This window comes from Rhineura floridana, chromosome 5, assembly GCF_030035675.1.
Source record: "Rhineura floridana isolate rRhiFlo1 chromosome 5, rRhiFlo1.hap2, whole genome shotgun sequence".
Lineage (NCBI taxonomy): Eukaryota > Metazoa > Chordata > Lepidosauria > Squamata > Rhineuridae > Rhineura > Rhineura floridana.
Genome location: NC_084484.1, coordinates 148,588,109 through 148,608,779, shown reverse-complemented (window position 1 = coordinate 148,608,779; position 20,671 = coordinate 148,588,109). Strand labels below are relative to the sequence as shown.

The following is a 20,671-nucleotide window of genomic DNA, read 5'->3' as shown; positions in this document are numbered from 1 at the left end:
AAATGGAAAAAAATGTGTGCCATTTGTAAAAACATTAATCCGAATAAATTATGTTAGGAAGAGAGAAGCATACACAGGTACAAAAGAGAGACACTCTTAGCACACATTAGTTTGAGCAAATATGGAAAATGGAAATGGACTGCCTTCAAGTCGATTTCAACTTACAGCGACCCTATGAATAGGGTTTTCATGGTAAGCGGTATTCCGAGGTGGTTTACCATTGCCTTCCTCTGAGGCTGAGAGGCAGTGACTGACCCAAGGTCACCCAGTGAGAACCCTGGTCTCCCAGGTCATAATCCAACATCTTAACCACTACACCACACTGGGTCTCTTAGAAATATGAAAAAGTGTATTTTATAACTTCTCTATTGTTACTAATATTGAAGCAGGCCCCTTTTAAGGGGTGGGACAGGGAGCAATTGCACCATGTCTCACAAATGGAAGGGGCCACATCAACATCAGCAGAGCGTTGTGAACTTTTCCCCCCAGACTCTCATGAACATGGGCTTCATAAAGCTAACTGGAGAATATAAAACAAATCAATAACAAACAAAACAATCAAAATGCATATAAAGAGAAATGCAGGGTGCATCCTGCTTACTCAATATCCATCACTACTATTTCGAGGTATGATTACTTGTATTATTATTGATTAGATTTCTTACCCACCTTTCACCATGAGGTCTCAGGGTGGGTTACATTAGTTAAAAATGCAGGGTTACATCTATCCAAACTCAGAAGAGACCTACTGAAATTAATGGATCTTAGTTAGTAAAACTATCATTGGATGCAGCCCATAATATTAAAATCAGTTAAAGTACTTTAAAATCAAGAGAATATGGTGGGTCCATATGTATCCCTGGTGTCAAAAGCATATAACAAAAACTACATAACAAAGGTGACACCAGACACTTCCTAACCCCTACCCTCAAGAACACTCCAAGACAGCCTGATGGGATCTCATGAGCTAGCGGGACAGCAACAGAACAAGATCAAACACAGTTCTGCCAGTATCATTTTAGAAAATAATAAGACTATCACACTGTGAAAGTATTGCCTAGGGAGGGTTGGAGGAGGGTGTTGTTCTCAGTAAGACTAAACAAAATACTGCATTGACTTCCATATGACCTGTAGCTAAAAAGGAGTGTCAGTATTTTAATACTTACACTAAAAAAGTTGTCACACAAATCTGTATTTAAAAGAATAACTGTACTAGAAATCTTTATCCTCTGATCCTCAAAATACAAAATTACATTTTCTAGTCAAGAGGGTGTTAAAAACTTTAAAGTTCAATCTAAGAAACCTCCAATTAAGGCTTAACCACTCACAGCAGGGAATTTGGAATTTTCTACATGCCCTGCAAGAGGCACAGATTGGAATTTAACTGCATGCGAAAGTAGAACAAACTTTTGGATTTACCATGGATTTCTTCCCATTAATCACAACATGGAACTTAGTAAGCAACCAAAAACAAAACAAAACACCAACATCCACTACCCTTCAAATGCTGCTAAGAAAAAAAGACTCTGGCAAAGTAAATGGAACATCAATTGCTTAAGTCAGATAGAAATCAATGACTTCCCTGAGAGAGAGAGAGAGAGAGAGCGCTGACCAACAGGTTACACCTGCTGAGTGCAAAATCACCGCCTGACGTTTCTGCTTGCTAGGCAGCTTTGTTTAGTCACCAAGCATAATAGTCTCTGTTCAAGACAAAGGGGTACAACTTTCCCACTTCCCTTGCTTGCTAAAGTTCTGCAATAGACTCTGCCACTTCAATAGAATACAATTAGCAAGAAGGAAAACGTGCATTGGGAGAATTATCTCGCAACAGCTCTAGCAGACACAAAGTTCCCAAAGCTCTTAAAAATCAAAATATTGTTATTACATTGACCTGAAGTCATTCCCTTGGAATTACTGAAGCCTGCTGTCTTGTCTGCAAATAAACTCTGGTTATTTCTCCCTCAGTGAGAGATGGGAAAGTGTGAGGCTACTTCCAATTCACAATCATTAGGTAATCAGGGCCATAATCACATGGCTATTTTGTTGGAACTGGTGGGAAATATTGCAGAAATCTCGGTGCAAGTTATGGGGACTGTTGCAGGAAGCTTCCAGGGGCTACTTCCAGTTTAACACCACTGGCCAGTAGCATAGGAAACTTCAATGTGTACATGCCCTGAAGAGGTTTGTTTGAAGCTTCTGAGGTGGGAAATGGCAACATTTCAATTTCATTTTCAGACAGTTGGAAAGGATGGATTAGCTTGCTCTTCAGCTGCTGTGGCTGTCTAAATCCCAAGTAAGCTAAGGCCATAAAGAATCAAAATTTCTCATTTCAGTTGAGTGGAGCCCCTGGCTCTATGTTGAAAGCAACTCAGCACAACCCCATCCTCTGTGGAACACTGGGGTTTGCAAGTGTGTCAAGAACAGAGCCCTCCGATTGCAAGTTCTCATGAGAGTTTGTTGTTTTAGTCATGGTGCTAAGTGTTGCCACTCCATATGACTGGGCTGTTGTAGTAGTCTTCTTGGTCTCCACATCTTGATCAAAGAGCCTGGACTGGTCCTCAACACCCATGCCAGTTGCTCCATAACAACTCTAACAAACCAAAATCAACAGTAGATGGACAAAGACAACCCTTACATGGTCATAATTATCACATCAAAGTTTGGCCATTTGGAATTTCCAAGCCATATTAGGCAGAAAGCTTTTTAGTGATCTGCAAGTGGAGAGGAAGAAAAAGTACAAGTCCAACACTGCATGTACTAGTAAATGGAGATCTGAGGTTGTAACTGCCCTAGCGTACATCTGAAGAGCCATACTATCTGCACAACTGCTGCAGATCAGTTGTACATCAACTCTTATGACAATGCTTACTCTAAGAAGGAATACAGGGAGCCACTGCCACAGTAATTGGTTTGATTGGCCTACGTGGGGTCCAGAAGGGCTAGCCAGTTGCAAAAGTAATTTGGGTTAGAGTAATTACTGTTCTTGACACATTTAAAAACTTGGGCTCATCTGCACTATACCTTCAAAAGAATATCATACCATAGCTTCTCCCAAAGAATCCTGCAAACTGTGATTTGTGAAGTGTGCTGACAGTTCTTAGGAGACCCCTATTCCCCTCACAGAGCTACAATCCCAAGAGTGGTTCATCAGTCAAACCCTCTTCCCAGGGAACTCTCAGAATTATACCTCTCTGAGGGGAATAGGGATGTCCTAACAACTCTCAGCACCCTTAACAAACTACAATTCCCAGGATTCTTTGGGAGAAGCCATGACTGTTTAAAGTGGTATAGTGCTCCTTTAAATGTATAGTGCAGACAGTGTGTACATAAGAGCAAGAAGAAGAAAAAAGCAGGTAGGGGAGCTATTCCCTGCAAACAGTCTGTAAATCCTGTTATCCCAAGTAGAAAGTTTATTCTGGATTTTGCTTGGGGATCCATGCTGCTGTAGTAATCAAAGAAAAAAATTCAGTACTGCAATAGAAGTTAAATCAATCAAATCTGCATTTAGAATCTCTCTATAGTTCAAGAATGTTTTGCTTGTGCTTTCGCACAAGCTACATTTTTCTCCTATCCACTGCTGGACAGAGGAACGGCCAACAGTGTGGACATCATTGTCAGTATGGACAATTGTCTTATAGATTACATTGTGCTAATAAGATAGTTGACAAACTTGCTGCTTAAACAGTTCTTGAAATATAAGTTAAGCTTATATTGTATTGCATAACTTTCTTAAAATCGTGTTTTTTTAAAAAAAAAATATTAAAACAGTTCAACTTATTCTGAAATTCAGTTAGTGAATATAGCAAAGACAACTTGTTTTTTTTAATGTTTTGAACTTGAAAATACACCATCATATAAGACTTGTTATGGAAAAAAATCAGGGTATGTTTCAGAAGTGTTTATGTATTTGTTGTTTATGTATTTAAATTATGAAAAGTAAATATAACTAAATGAAAGCAGTTAAAACTAAAAATAATTCAACTAATTTGTGAGGTATGAAATCTTGTGAGACGTTAAATATGGCTTTGTTTCTTATTACATTGCATTTTACTACATCAGTGTTATAAGATCTTTGGCCAGATAAAAGATAGCTTGCATCAAAATAGCCAACAGATCTAGTTAGGCTTTGGTGTAATTCTTTATAAGGCAGCTTAAACATTCCTCTTACCTGTTTTCCATCCAGTGTGTACAGGCGTTTAACTACTCCGGAATCAAGCTTGATGGCATCGGTAATATCAGTGAGAACCTGCTCAAATGAATGTGCTGTCTTCTTGTTAAGCAGAATCCGGACTGCTTTACGTGGCTTCACACCACTCCTGATGATTGTGACCAGTTTAGGCCTAATGAAATCCTTGTTCTCCTTTGGATCTGAAGGGCTTCCTTTGGCTGTGGCAAGGGAGGCCACTGTGCGGGAAGTGGCGGTGGTTTTCACATTTACTGACCAATTAGGATTTACATTCTTTGTGTACTCCAGCTTCTTGAAGGGCTCTATTGAACCACACACATAGCTCTCTCCTAAGAAAAAGAAATTCAAAATCATTAGCTCAGATGTCATCATTTTCCACTGCTGCCATTTACATCACTTCCTGTAAGTACCCACAGTTTTGCTTATGACAACCTAAGATGATGATGTAGGCACACTACTACTTTCTATCTCCTGGTCACATATCCTTAAAAAAAAACTAGAAGTGTTGTTTTAAAACCACTGGAAGATTTAAAAAAGAAAATAAGGAGCATCTACCACATATCTAAAATCAGTGGAATCCTGAAATTACAGGGGAAGATGGAAGTCTGGGACAGAACTAGAAGTCTTCTGAAACCTCTTTACTGATTCCATAAAACATGCAATCCTGGAATAGCTATATATAGCATACATCTCACAGTATTAAGCATTGCATTCTCATGTTATGGTAAGCTGCAGCTAATGCTTTACAACTGGAGTGAGGAATCTTTGGCCCTCCAGATGTTGCTTAACTACAGCTCCCATCAGCCTCAGTAAGCATAGCCAATGGCCTGGAATGATGGGAGTTGTAGCTAAACAACATCTGGAGGGCTAAATATTCCCCACACCTGGTTTACCATGAAAAAGCAGCTCACTCCTGCTTTACTCCTCATTAGCGAACAGGAGGAACAAACTAGGATCCTTGACTTAGTGTCACATGCAAACCAGGGATTACAATACGTTTTGCTCCAAACAAACCACAATCTGAAGCCAAGGTTTGTCTGTGGCTTATCTATCATGGTTTGCTTTGGAGCGAAACAAACCACAGCTCCTGATTTAGGTGTAATACTAAGCCAAACCGTTGTGACATGAGTTAACCTGGCTTCCAAGTGGGATGCTGGGGAGCTGCATCTGTGCTGACAGCATGAATGCAGCTCACAAATACATATCCAGTGTAAGTGGTGGGTATTCTTGTGATTTTGCTATTTAATATTGTTTTGATGATGTTGCATTTATTATATCTTTCTTTGGATTAATATGCTGTTCACCACTTTGATGGTCTTAGGGCCAAAAAGGAGCATAACCTTAACCATGGCTTACCATGATGTGTGAATGTAGCCAACATTACCAAACAAGCAGTTAAATGACTCCTTTACATATACTTTTTTAGTTATTTCTCTTAAGATGAAAGACGATTGTTTTAAAAAAAGAGTAGCAAAACAAACATTAAACTAAATAAAGATAAGTATGAACAAACAAAAGGTACTATGGTCTTTTTTAGAGCATACCCTAGTATTTGCAAAGAGAAACAGCAGTACTTATTTTTCACTGGTAGCATACACTTGAATACATCTTCCTGTTGAGAAAGTGGTGTAAGTTGTTAACGTTTAGAAGCTCACTGGGTGACCTTGGGCCAGTCAATGCCTCTCAGCCTCATGAAAACCCTATTCATAGGGTCGCCATAAGTCGGAATCGACTTGAAGGCAGTACACTAAAGAATGGACATGAGGAGAAGAGTGGAACCATTGGAAAATCTTCCAAACTCTACTATAGAAATACCAGAAAAAGTAGGACAAGGAAAATAAATCTTAACAGAAGACACACCTTTGTAATGAATTTCTAATTCATGTAGGATAGAAATAAAAATTTACCCCCAATATTTTTAGTTCTAACACAGACATTAACAGCTCTATTTACAAAAGACAACGTTAAACTACTTTTTGAGTCCAGTTTACTCTTGTAAAAGCCTTGTATGACATGAAGGCCAAGTGATGAACTGTGATAATGATCCAAGAATGATCAAACAGGACATAGTCTCTTTTATCTATATCTCCATCCCATATTTTTAGCCCCAACTGTTCAATTGTCACAAGGTCAAAACCACGTAAGTGCTCCTTTCTTTATATATAAAATGAGTCATCCATGGATTGCATTGATTTAAAAGTACTAATATAGTGCAATAAAACTGTCAGTGTACTGCTGCAGAGGGGGGGGGAACCCTTCTTGACCCATTATATGTTAATAACCTGAAAGTTCATTTCTTACTGATCATTGACAAATAATATAGCTGCACCTAAAGTTTCATTAGATAATTCGCAAAATCCCTTAAAAGACAGACTGACTTTTTGCAATTGTCTAATTAGTGTTGTTGAAGTTACCAAACAATAGTATTCACATGTCACTAGAAAAGGAGTGCCAATATATTTTAAATGAACAAATCACCTAGGTATGTGCTGGTATCTAAGTACTGTGGGTTCTTACAGTCCAACCCTACTGTTGTTTCTCTGATACTGTGTGCTGCCTTGGTCCCCTATGCCGAAGCAGCAGCCACCTTTAAAGAAACCTAGATAAACACCACACCAGCAGTTGAGCCTAGCTTGATGTTAGCCCACCTGTAAGTCTTGGATAAAAGACAGCTTGTGCGTCTCCTTTGGAAAGAAGTTCCATCACTTTGGTGCCATCACTAAAAATGTTTTATTGCACACCTCTTCCCGAACTTCACTGACACCCAAATGATATTTATAGTAGGCCATTCCCTCTCAATCTTAATGGGCTCATGTAAGCAGTAGTTTTCCTCTAACATATGTAGGGCCAAAGCTGTTTAGGGCATTCAGATATCAACAATGTCACCTTGAATCATGCCTGTCATGCCTAGCTCTGACCCGTTACCAGATCCTGAGTCCTCAGAGGATGAAAGAGAAACCCCAGAGGACAGGGACCTTGAGGTGCAGGTCAGGCCCCCTGAATCCAATATCAAGTATCCCTTTGAGGGGCCCTCTGGGTCAATACCTGAGGAAGAACATCTGGAAATCTCCTCAGCAATCTTATGCTGGTAAGTACTTTGGTGAGAAGGTGATATTTCTGGGACTGGGACCATAGCCCCTGAAGGGACCCCCTGGAATGTGACAACTAGAAGCAAACTGTATGTGACTTATATATTGCAGCATGTAAATGCTTCACTTCCAGACAAGCTGTGTTTGATATCAAAGAAAGAACATGCAGTCATCTAAAAGACAACTCAGGAGAAGAAAAATCTTAATTGATGAAAAGAAAAAACTGGCAATAATATCCGTGGCGCAGAGTGGTAAGCGGCGGTAACACAGCTGAAGCTCTGCTCATGGCCAAAGTTCGATTCCAACGGAAGGAGGAAGTTGAATCTCCAGTAAAAGGGGTCGAGGTCCACTCAGCCTTCCATCCATCCATGGTTGGTAAAATGAGTACACAGCATATGCTGGGGGGCAAAGAAAGGCCAGCGAAGGAATTGGCAATCCCACCCCATATATACAGTCTGCCTAGTAAACGTCGCAAGACATCACCCTAAGAGTCGGAAACAACTTGCACTATAAGTGCGGGGACCAGAGCTTGGAAAAGTTACTTTTTTTGAACTACAACTCCCATCAGACCCAGCCAGCATGGCCACTGGATTGGGCTGATGGGCGCTGTAGTTCAAAAAAGTAACTTTTCCAAGCTCGCCGGGGACACCTTTACCTTTAGTTGTACTACTAATCAACAGTTGCATAAAGGATCCTCCCAATGTAGGAGGAAACAAACCAGTTCTCAGTTGCATATCAAGCATTTTTTTATTAGATATTTAGTAGAGTCTTCTATCTACCTTTCACTCATAATGGTCATGCAGTAGGATAAAGACAACACTTTGCAGCAGAAAATTCACCCAATAAAAAGAATGGGAGCGTGAGCTCACATGGAATGGGCTAATGCAAATTGTATTTTCAGAACATATTGGCTTACTGTTTGTCATCCTTTTACTGTTGAAGATCAAATCGTGAATAGTAAAATCCAACTGTGTCCATTTGCTAGCAAAACACACACCATTGGTGGAATGGATTGAGCCCTAGGGACCAGATTTAGGCAGAGGTGGAAAGGGAAAAGGTGTTCATACAGTGTGAAGATATCATCCAAAGTGTATTTACACCTTAATTGTACATTTATATTACTGACAAGTTGTTTAAAAATATTGGGATTCTTATTCTTTAGTGTATGGCTTTTATTGTAAAGGTTGGTTTTTTACACAACAGGTTGCTTATTATTTCTAATTCTATGTTCAGCCAATTTGTCTGGGTTAAAAAAAATAAGTCTGAACACCTGCAACCACAATCTCCTGAGAACTATTAATTAATAATTACATCTATGGGACTAGCACTGAGGCATGCTCACCAAACCATGGAAGAGCAAACATTTTCAAACCTTTTCAGCAGTATCTCTAAATAGCTGTCCAGTAGGTTCACTCTTGTTTGGAAGGAATCTGATACCATCCAAAAGATATCAGTAGTCTCTTGTGTTTCTTTAATAGCGCAATGATGTGGCAGCTTTTAGAATTCCTCGTTGATCAATATTTAATGGAACATCACTCCTTCCTGCTCTCTAAAGGAGGTTTTTTTGTCCTTTTCGTTTAGCATCTATTATATTTTCTATCAATCAAAAGATTTCCTTAGGAAACATGCAAAGAGGATAGGTCCTATTTAAGTAAGAACAGCAGCTGCACCATGTCCAATACCAGATTCTGACTGTGCAGAAGAAGCGACACTCCCTTGAACTGAGAAGCAAACCAGATCAAACAATGTCACAAGTTCTGTTGTTATGTGCCTCCAAGTCGACTACGACTTATAGCGACCCTATGAAGCAGTGACCTCCAAGAGCATCTGTCATGAACCACCCTGTTCAGATCTTGTAAGTTCAGGTCTGTGGCTTCCTTTATGGAATCAATCCATCTTTTGTTTGGCCTTCCTCTTTTTCTACTTCCTTCTGCTTTTCCCAGCATTATTGTCTTTTCTAGTGAAACACGTCTTCTCATGATGTGTCCAAAGTATGATCACCTTAGTTTCATCATTTTAGCTTCTAGTGATAGTTCTGGTTTAATTTGTTCTAAAACCCAATTATTTGTCTTTTTCTCAGTCCATGGTATGCACAAAGCTCTCCTCCAACACCACATTTCAAATGAGTTGATTTTTCTCTTATCTGCTTTTTTCACTGTCCAACTTTCACGTTCATACATAGAGATGGGAAATATCATGGTCTGAATGATCCTGACTTTAGTGTTTAGTGATACATCTTTGCATTTGAGGACCTTTTCTAGTTCTCTCACGGCTGCCCTCCCCAGTCCTAGCCTTCTTCTGATTTCTTGACTATTATTTCCATTTTGGTTAATGACTGTGCCAAGGTATTGATAATCCTTGACATGTTCAGTGTCCTCATTGTCAACTGTAAAGTTACATAAATATTCTGTTGTCATTACTTTAGTCTTTTTGATGTTCAGCTGTAGTCCTGCTTTTGTGCTTTCCTCTTTAACTTTCATCAGCATTCATGTCAAATCATTACTGGTTTCTGCTAGTAGTATGGTATCATCTGCATATCTTAAATTATTGATATTTCTCCCTCCAATTTTCACACCTCCTTCATCTTGGTCCAGTCTTGCTTTCTGTATGTTCTGCGTATAGAATGTTCTGAGTATAGAATGTGACAAGACTTTATGATAATAGCTAGAAAGCTATAAATGGCCTTTCAAAATTTACGATTGCACAACAGAGTGATTAATCCAGATCATCTTCCTTTAAAAGAAATGTGAAGAGATCTCACATTTTCCCAGCACTCAATCTATAAAGATATAATTACCAGAAAAATTTGGAATATAGTTACACATCATACGCACATCCAGAGCCATGTCCATAAAGTTACCAATGACAAATCCTCTAACGTCGTCACAAAGTATCTTTAACACCACTGTTCAGTCTACAAAAAGGGAATGTCAATACAAAACCTAATGCCTTTGAGGTGCAATAAAAGGTACCACTTTCCTGTTTCACTTCAGCAGAATATTTTGTTTTTGGCTCAATGCATATGTTATGTGATTTGGTAGAGTTGCCATCCCAACTGTGGCTGTTCCCTCACACTCTAGGAACTTACTGTTATAGAACTGGAGGATGGGGGATCTGGGGCTGCATTCAGACATGGGCTTTATTGCACTAGTTTTCCTGTTTATAATGGTAGCGCATCTGTCCTGATTTCTAACTTTCCTTTCACTCTACAGCGCCTGTTCCCTTATGGAACTGTGGCTTTTTGACTGGTATACTGCCACATGGCACAAAATTTCATTCACATCAGTGGGCGTGATGTAGGGATGTGCTAGAATACCACCCAATTCACAATTGGTACCAAATTTTCCATTAATTTACTATAGTTGCAGATCAGATTTTTATGTAGTAAATTTCTGTGGCTATTTTTAGAAAGTTTTTTTAAAATGCAGTCTAAAATACTGATATTAATATTAATATTTTTATCAGCATTTCCATCAATTTATTAACATTTACTTTGAAAATACCGATATTTCCTTTCAAAATATCAATATTAATATCAATATTTTTTCCAAGGTGGGGGAAAGGATTGGTAAAGGCAGTAGCTTGCAAAGACTGAATGCAGATCAATACCAGCCTGTAAGGTCGACTGAATGTTTTTGAACCGGCACTGGGAAACGGATCCCATGCTTGGCATGGTGTGACACAACAATGAGCATGTTGTTACTCCTGCACACATTCCACACATGGAAACTTCTATTCCTCCATGTATGCCAGTATACCACCCCAAATTTCATCACTTTACTCATGCAATTTTCTGGGTTAATAATAGACTTTTTCTGGAAGCTATTAATAAGGAAACTTATAAAGTGCTAAACTTCCACTATATTCCACTAGATTTCCGGTAGTGGCTTGTACGCCATGTGAAAGATAAAATAAAATGTGGAAATTATCAGGTAAAGACACATTGGGAAAACAGATTCAACTGCTGTTTGAATGTGGCCAAGATGTCATCTGTGGTTCCCCTCTGAGCATGTAGTTTTATATCTGTAAGATGGGCTTCTGTGGAGAGGCTGCTTACATAGTCGAACCAGTCTTTGTTAAGTTAATGGCTCTAGCCAAGTCTGTTAAGTATCTCTTTGCATGCCTAAGTATTACAGGGGATTGATGGTCACAAGTACTAGCAGGAGATGCTTGAGAAAGGCAGGCTTCCCTCAACCTCCAGCCAGGAGAAAGGAGGGAGATGTCACCAGGGAGCATAAGAGAGCAATAGAGTTTAGGCCAGCCTCATCTGGAGCTGGGGCTGGGAAGGCAAGCTTCACTTGTTCTGTGCCAAATCCAAAGCTATGACTTTTTTGGAGGGTCTCCCTAGAAACCTAATGGAGGAGCAAGATCTGTTGGAGAGTTCATGCTGTTAACCCTTCTCTCTTACGCTCAGCCTACATATATGTGTAAATAAAACCAGATATCAAAAAGACACCACCATCTTCAGTGACCTTAATTCTAAGGGAACCAAACATGAGGTGTGTGCTGGAACCCCTGAAATCTCTCACTGCTCAAAGATTTGGGTGTACATAATATAACACTTCTGTCACAAGGTTTTGCTGTATTTTCATGTTGACATAACATCCCAATGATGTCCAGAATTAGTGTTGGAGAGTACATAAGAGATCTCTACTGCATCCTTTTGCAATGGAAGGATTCCTTAGACTAAAACCATTCCTAAAGGTTGAACCAGTGTCAGAACAACAACAAAAGCTAAGAGGCAGACAAACAACCATTGTCCATTGCCAATATTTCTTAAGGCCAAGGCGTTTCTGTCCAATATCCATACAAAATCTACTTTACCAGAGTCAAAGAACCACTGGTCAGATCCAGCATTATAGACATTATGAGCCAGACCCCCAAGATCCCACCCAGACAGGTCCTACAGAGAGCGAGAGAGAGTCATTCATTCCCCTCTTCTCAAAATATATCAGTGAGTTAAAATGCATGAAAACAACTGCTTTAGGCAACAGGGGAAGAGGAGCGCAGCAGAAAGACTAATTTAGGGTGGATCACATTGGAGGAGTTAACCTTTTCAAAAAGCCAGATTCCACCCCCAATTCTCTGAAACCTATTGGTTTCAATAGAAATGCAACTGGAAGTATAGGGAATCACTTCATTTTTATAGCTATTTGGATGCAATACACAGCTGCAAGGTAATCGTATCTATAATAAGATAGATAAGCTGCCTTGTGGTGGGCTGGATGAGGGCCAATAAACTGAGCCTGAATCCTAGCAAGACAGAGGTACTGTGGGTTGGTGGTTCCCAAGTTTGGATAATTGGTCAGTTGCCTGCTTTGGATGGGGTCATACTCCCTGTGAAGGAGCAGGTTCGTGGTCTGGAAGTATTCCTGGATCCATCTTTGTTGCTAGAGGCCCAGGTGACCTCCATGGCTAGGAGTGCCTTTTACCAGCTTTGGCTGGTAAGACAGCTGCAGCCATTTCTGGACCGGGATAGCCTGACCACTGTTGTCCATGCACTGGTAACCTCCAGGCTGGATTACTGTAATGCGCTCTATGTAGGGCTGCCCTTGAGGTTGCTCCAGAAGCTGCGGCTAGTGCAAAATGCAGCAGCAAGACTGCTCACTGGGGCAGGGTATCACCAACACGTCATCACACTGCTGAAAGAATTGCACTGGCTACCCATTTGCTACTGGGCCAAGTTCAAGGTTCTAGTTTTGGTGTACAAAGCCCTATACAGCTTGGGACCAGGATACCTGAAAGACTGTCTTACCCCTTATATATTCAGTCAATCACTATGCTCTGCAGATGAGGGCCTCCTGCAGATACCATCTTATCAGGAGGTCCGTCTGCACAACATAGGAGACCAACCTGTAGTGCAGCGGCACCTACCCTGTGGAATTTCCTCCCCTTAAATATTAGGCAGGCATTATCTCTGTTATCTTTTCGGTGCCTTTTGAAGACTTTCCTCTTTCAACAAGCCTTTTAAGTTGAGACCTACCCCAGTCTGTGTTAGAATTGCTTTTTAATATGTTTTTTTAAAACAAGATGTTTTTTAACCCTTTTTAAAAGATGTTTTAAAAGCTTTTTTAAATGTTTTTAAAGTTGTTTTGTTTTGGTGTGTTTTAAGGTCTGTTTTTATGATGTTTTGATGTGTTTTTGGCATTTCTGTTTGCCGCTCTGGATCCTGCTGGGAGGCAGGGCAGGATATAAATCAAATAAATCAAATAATAAATCAAATAATAAATCAAATAAACTTACAGCATCAGTTAAAAAAACACAAAAAGTAAAATAAGAATGTGGAAGGAGAAAGAACATTACCATGAACTGCCAGCTTGTGAAATGTACTCAGAAAAATCCATTTCATTTTTTTTAAATATATGTTCCATTTGAGTAGCCCAAAAATTGACTTCTAGTTTTGTAGAACTTGTTCCTTTAAATTCTAATAGACTATTGACAAACAGCATTAAAGCTGGGGACAGTTAAAAGTTAAAGCTTTAGGACAGTTTCTCCTTACATATTTAGAAAAATCAAACATAAACGTGACAAAGAGGCACAGACAGTGTCAGAGCTTTGCATGGAAAACGTCTCAGGAATCACCTGTTAAAGGTGGTCTCAGGCAGTTACTAGGAAACAAGACCCTTGCCTAAAACCTTGCAGAGTAGACAATAGTGGACAAAGAAAGAAAGAACAGTCTGACTCAGGATAAAGCAGATTTATGCTTTGCTGTCTAAAACAATAGAATTCTCAAGATAAGTTACAAATTAATAAATATTTATATTTTCACAGCTGGCTCATTTATGGTACTCTTATTTCTCAAGGTGATGACTGACCAAGTACTGCTGTGGATCAGTTTCACAATTATTATATTCTAATTTGATTACCATACCCTGTTGCACTTAGTTTTTTCCTCTGAACACCAGGATTTTAAATTGATTTTGGCAGCTAGTCAACAAGAACAGAAAAGATTCTATCACAGGTTTCAAAAATTAACTTAATTTTTTTTAAAAGAATTTTGCGGTCTAGCCCCATTAACTCTAATTGCACAATTAAATGTTAAAAGGGTGAAACTCTATTGAACTTTTGATATTAAGAATAAAAACAAAAACTGCAATACCCAAACTATTTCCTCCCTGAGCAGTTGTGAGTTTAATTATTTCGCAACAGTGATTTTCCCCCATGACTTGTTTTCCACCTTTGGGCCTGACAAAGGTCTTCAAGGTAGCTTACAATAAAAAAAAAATGTATTTCATGTTACAAAAGAACAAGAATTTCCAATAATTTGGGGGGAGTTACTGCAATTATGGACATTCTGTTGTACCATTCAACTGCCTGTGCTTATTTTAATTAGTATGTACATAAATATGTGCATGTTTTAGCATTTTGAGACTGAAGACCTAGTGTCGCTCTTTCAGTACTATGGAAGTCAGACTTATGGTGTGCGTTCACTGGAGCGAAACAGAAAACACCCTAAGAATAACCAAAATTAAGTGGAGCCAGCAGAAGAGCAACATGACAACTAGAAACATACGTATGAATGTTGGAAAAAGGCTTTTCTCTGGAACCCATTTGATCTGTCCACAGATCCAAGCATAATAATCAGCAAGAAGAGTCATTACATCTTCCAGGGATTTTAGAGAGAATCATTACACTGATGCATGTTTTAAAACCTTAAACCTTGGCTTTGTGACTGTAAAATAAGTATTGGTTTTATCAGAATCTAAATCACTTCTAAGAAGCCAGCAGCCTAACTTGAATAAGGTACTATCAAAGGGAGAGGGCCAAAGAAAGCAAAATCTTTGAGTTGGGGGTTGAACGTTCAAGAGTTTTCCTGAAGGTTCAGAGAGGCAGTTTCATCTTTGCTTATAAGCCCAAGTGTGGAGAAACCCAGTTTCACCTTCAAAAACTTTGGTTCAGAAAAGTTTTGGGGAAGGCCAAGCTAACACTCATTTTGAGATGCAGCCAGCAATGATTTTCCTTACAGATTAAAAATCCCCAACATGTTTAAAGCTGTGGAGAAAACAGACACACACCAACCCAGCCTCCCCATCTAAAGTGTATGAAGAAAACAGACCTCATGTCGTATTTTAAACATACATATTTCTCTTTTGACTTAATAATCCCAAATACTATGTATTTCTATTCAGAAGTTAAGTCACACACGTTCAATGGGGCTTACATCCAGATAAGCTCATCTGAAGTGTACAGAGAGACTTAAATATCTGTCATTTTTATATCCTCCCGTTTCTGTCAAAAGAGAGTACTGGGGGGGGACTTCCGGGAAGGGTGACTTCGCTTGTGCCTGCTTTTGAGACGGACTCCTGCCTCAAAAGAAGCTTATTCAGATATAAATCAGTCAGAACATTTTTTTTTGACTGATGAAATTTCTCCCGGGCAGGGAGAAACGTAGAGATCAACCTCAAAAGCCTGTTTTTGTTGGGAGGACTGGATTTCATTAATTTATGAGAAAAGGTCCAGCCAGCAATGCCGGACGGACTTCCGAACAAGCTCTATCTGATTAATGCGATACGTTTATCTTTTCTTCAAAGAGAAAACGGACTAACAGGCAAGCACCCTTCTTTCTATTATTTTTTTTACTTGGTTTAAATTGTTGCAGCAAAAAGAGATTTGTCAAATGAATCAGCTTTAAAGAACTTCTGGGTGAGCTATAACTCGTCTCTGTTATTCACGAAATTAACAGCTTATCTCTGTTTCTATTGCAAAAAGCTGTCCTGGAAGTGCATTCTAAAGATATAAACAGAAGAGGGATTTCTATTCCGAGGAACATTATATTGTCTGGGACTATTCTCTTTTTGGTCTATTTTATTTTGACGAATCTGCTTCTTCACGACGCCACTAACTGTTTTGATGCTGAGAACTAAATTTGTTTTGTGTTCTTGAACATAGAGAGATAAGGCAGGCTGCTCTGTTTATACTGTGATGTCATCAAGCCTAGAATATTAACCCAATTGTTGCTGAAATAAGAAGTGGTTCTTCTTTATTTTTGTTTTGTTTTCGTGGTTTTAAAAATGGCAATCAAGAAAGTGGCTGAGAATCTGGAAGTAATTATGTTTCAGAAAATAATGGATGAGATTGAGATAATGAAACAAACCCTGCGACAGGGCAGTAAGGAGCTGAAAATTGAACTGAGCAAAATGACGCAGGAGCTTAAAGAAATAGGGGATCCTGTGAGAGAGGAGAATGAGATCAGAGATGAGAAAAGAAAAAATAAAGGGAAGATACAAGCCCTGGAGATTGGAACAAATGTGGAATTGGAAAAAGATCTGGAGTTTATGGATATTAGAAATAAAATCTACTGTTTGGAATTTAACGTTATCTCTGAAGAAATTAATGAAGATATTAGAGATAAAGTTATCAATGGCTTGGATAATCTTCTGGACTGGAATGACGTGATGGAGCTTGATATAGAGAAAATCTATGGAATTAACTGCAGCCATGTGACAATGGAAAAACTCTCAAGAGATGAGCCAGTGCATTTTGTAAAAAAGAAGAACACAGATATGACTTTACAACAATATTTCAGCAACTTATTCAGAATTGATGGCAAGAAAATATTTGGGATAGAGGAAATTCCCATCAGACTCTTATTATATGACTATGGCTATGACAGCAAGATTATTATGGAATACTGATAATGGAAGATTGGACACTGAAATTACTGGACTTAACAGGACTATTGAAGATGGAAGATGGAATTAATATGGATAATGGAATAATGGCTATTGAAATTATTGGACCTAACAGATTTTGATGAGATGGATTAATCGATATGTTTATTTGGACTATGGTTATGACAATAAGATTATTATTATTATTAACGAGATGGATTAATCGACATGTTTATTAGGAGAAAAATTGATAGATATATTTCTTAAAGAATTGAAACCTCTTTGACTTTTTGTGGAAAGAATAAAGTAATGTTTATGAGATTTGATGATTAATTAAGATAACTACTGGAGGAAAGTGATTTTATAATATAATTTAAGAGACAGGATTGTTATATATTGTAGACCTATAACTGATTTGATCTGCGACAAATGGGAAGTCAACATTTTATTTTTTTGTTTAATCATTTTTGTTTTGTTTTGTTTTTTGTCTTTGAATGTTTTATGATTTTGTTTTGTATGTTTTATGAAAATTTGAATAAAAATTATTGTAAAAAAAAAAAAAAGAGAGTACTGGGGGGGGAGGTAATAAATAGATTACCCCCAGCACATGTTGGGACTGAACATCTGCAGCGAGGACCCAGCTCAGCTCACAGAGGCTTCCTCCTCCCCAGTTTAAGAACCTGTGCAATCAGAGCTCTAAAATGTACAAGTAGCTTCCACAAGTAGAGCTGCCTCTGAACATTCAGCCCCGACATGTGCAGGGCAGGTTTGGGGAGGAGCATGGGAACACGATGGGGGGCAGCAAGAATACCCAACTCCCCCCTCACATGTTGGGAACACAGCAGATGGAATGGCTAATAGGGCTATGATGCCCATGCATTATTTACTTACTTGCTGCATTTATATCCCACCTTTTCTCCAAGACCCACCTAGGCAGCCCACAGCAGGTGTGGGGAGCTTTTGCCCCTCCAGATGTTGCTGAACTACAACTGCCATCATCTCTGGCCAATGGCCATGCTGGCTGGGGCTGAAATAGTAGTTCAGCAACATCTGGAGGGCCAAAGGTTTGCCACACTTGGCCTACAGGGTCATACTAGTTTAGCTTCACCAGTAGAACTGCATCATGTACCTCCGAGCCCTTTCTGGACCTTTTCGTGTTTTGGCCTGCTTATTTCCAAAGCACCCCCCCCAACCCATTATTTTCCAGTTCAAAAAGAAAAGTTTGCCTTTTCATGGAATGCACAATTTTACAGGATGTTCTTCTTTATTACTGTTCTATCTCACCTTTCTCCTATCAGAAAACTCAAGGTGAAATGCATAGGGTGCCCAGGCCATGTCTCACTCAGGCACGGACTGGACCTCTTTCACTTCAGCCTAGCTGCTGTATCATGTAGCTTGAAGGCCATACCTTGGGAAGCAAATGGAGCTGGGACTATCAGTTGCTTGTCCCAGAAAGCTTGATAATATGGTTTGCTACTTACCTGCTGTTAGTGTATTTCTTACCCTACAAATACACAAGCTGCCCTTTCTACAAAACACCTGCATTCATGCAACTTGTATTCTGTCTTCCTCTAAAGTGACTTGGAAAATTGACCTGCATACAAAGAAAGAACTCAAGGGGTAGTCCAGGCAATACCTTGGCAGTAGCTCTGCACTTTGAAAATGCCAGCAAGCATTTAAGAACAAAATTAAATCCCAGTCTAACAATTAGCCCCAGGGAACAAAGTGCCCATGAAGACAAGTGCTTTTATTCATGTTATACCAAGGGATCTTAATTAGCAGCAAATACAGAGTCTCAATAAGGGCACAGAATGAGACTCCCAAAAAAGCTCAGCTTTTATAGTTGAAAGCAAGTTTCTAACCCTCACAAAGAATGAAAGCAGTATCTGACAAAGCAGGGATGGGGAAAAGCTGTGGCCCTCCAGATGTTGCTCCCATCATCCCTGCCCATTGGCCATGCTGACTGGGGAAAGTGGGATTTGGAGTCCAACAAAATCTTGAGGGCCACAAGTTCTCTACCCCCTGTACTAAAGGACTGGGCACAAATTGTCAGAATATGATCAAATGAAATTCTACTACTGAAGCCAAATTGCTCAGTGTACTATAGTGGTTAGAGTGCTGGACTAGGACCTGGGAGACCAAGGTTCAGATCCTGGCTCAGCCATGAAGCTCACTGGATGACCTTGGGCCAGGCACTGCCTCTCAGCCTGACCTACCTTGCAGGGTTGTTGTGGGGATTAAATGAGGAGGCGAGAGAATCATGTATACCATCTTGAGCTCCTTGGATAAAAGATGGGATATAAATGCAATAAATAAATAAATCTTGAATACTAGATGGATGGAAGGTGACCTGGGAGCTATGTGCAAAGTGTTCTGGCCTCTTCTGAATAAGAGTGGGGAACAAATAAAATATGAGCGAATCTCAATCCTCATGGCTTTTGTTCTCCAACATCTACTCCTTAGCCAGACCTTTTCCTTCTCTTTTCTATCCACTGGTCAAGAAATTCTGAACCTGAACAAATTGACATAACACATCCTGTGCAAACAATTAAACATGTTTGTACAGATGAGGAGCCTTAGCATTGTGGTAGAATATAGTCCTTGCCACATCCAGGTTAAAGTGATCACATGCAGCAGATCTGGGGAAACATCAACACACCTCCTTGGAGAGCCACTGATTGTCAGGAGGAGAGAGACTACTCAGTTGGCACAATTAACAGTCTGACTCAATATAAAACAGGACATAGCATGAACCCTGACTACCTGAATAGTATCAGGCTGTGTACACACCATACATTAAAAGCACATTTCCCCACTTCAAAGAATCCTGGGACTGTAGTTTGTTAATGGTGCTGGGAATTGTAGTTCTGTGAGGGGAAAACTGCAGTTCCCAGGATTTTTAGGGGGCTGCTTTAAAACTCAAGTCAAATTGTTTTCCAGTTCCAACACTATACCAATATCAGGAGGGACAGCCTACTTTAACTCCTGCAGAATCAACAGTCAGATGCTTTGCCTCATCCTCTCCTTGCCCTAAGTAAGCCGTACAGATAAATCAACTGAGGTATGTAGAATACTGGTGCCATTGTGCTACACCTAGGAATAGTTCCTGAAGAAAAGGGACCAGTGGTGTCATTCACTGGGATTCACAAGCCTGATGAACTGCCTCAGCACAATAGAAGGTAAAGCCAAGGTAAGGTTCCAGGGAACAATTTATCATTTAAATCATTGGGGAAAAATCTGTTTACCTATTTCAGCAAGGTAATCACCTTCGAAATACCTATTGATGGGTAATCTATAAATTCATTGATGTGTGACCGATCAATTCAGTGAAATTTTAGTGTGCGTGCGTGCATCCGTGCGTGTGAGCGAGCGAGCGAGACAGAGAGAGAGTGAGTGAGTACACAAAATCAGAAACTTATTGATGAGAGATAAAGGTATTTTAAAAACATGAGAAAAATCAAAATAGACCAAGGCAAGAGAGAAAGAAATTGTATGAACGAACATTCAAATACAGTTATATTTCATTTTGTTTTTTAAAAACCTGGATGGTTTTCTTCATCATACTAATACGTAAAGGATGCCAAACACCAATACGTTGCAAGAACCTTTACCTCACAATCCAAGCCATGTCTACTCAGAAGTAAGCCCTATTGAACTGAATGGGGCTTACTCCCAGATTGCAGCCTTAAGAAGGCTATTATGTGAAAGCTGAAGTTATTATTTGAATCATTCTTTAAGAGGATGTTGGGAAGATTACTATACCTAGCCTATTCCTAAATCTAACT

The 20,671-nt window shown here is 39.4% G+C and overlaps 1 protein-coding gene across 4 annotated transcripts in view; it reads right to left on the bottom strand.

The window, feature by feature from the left end:
* DCLK1 (doublecortin like kinase 1) overlaps window positions 1-20,671 on the bottom strand; it is an 82,217-nt gene that overhangs the window by 51,956 nt on the left and 9,590 nt on the right. For 2 of the 4 annotated variants that reach the window (XM_061628415.1, XM_061628417.1), the window contains exon 3: window positions 4,169-4,515. In XM_061628415.1, coding sequence (XP_061484399.1) covers window positions 4,169-4,515 — 347 coding nt within the window. Of the gene's footprint in view, window positions 1-1,039; window positions 2,591-2,618; window positions 2,712-4,168; window positions 4,516-20,671 lie in introns of those variants that run through there. The other 2 variants (XM_061628418.1, XM_061628416.1) reach the window with 2 other exon arrangements.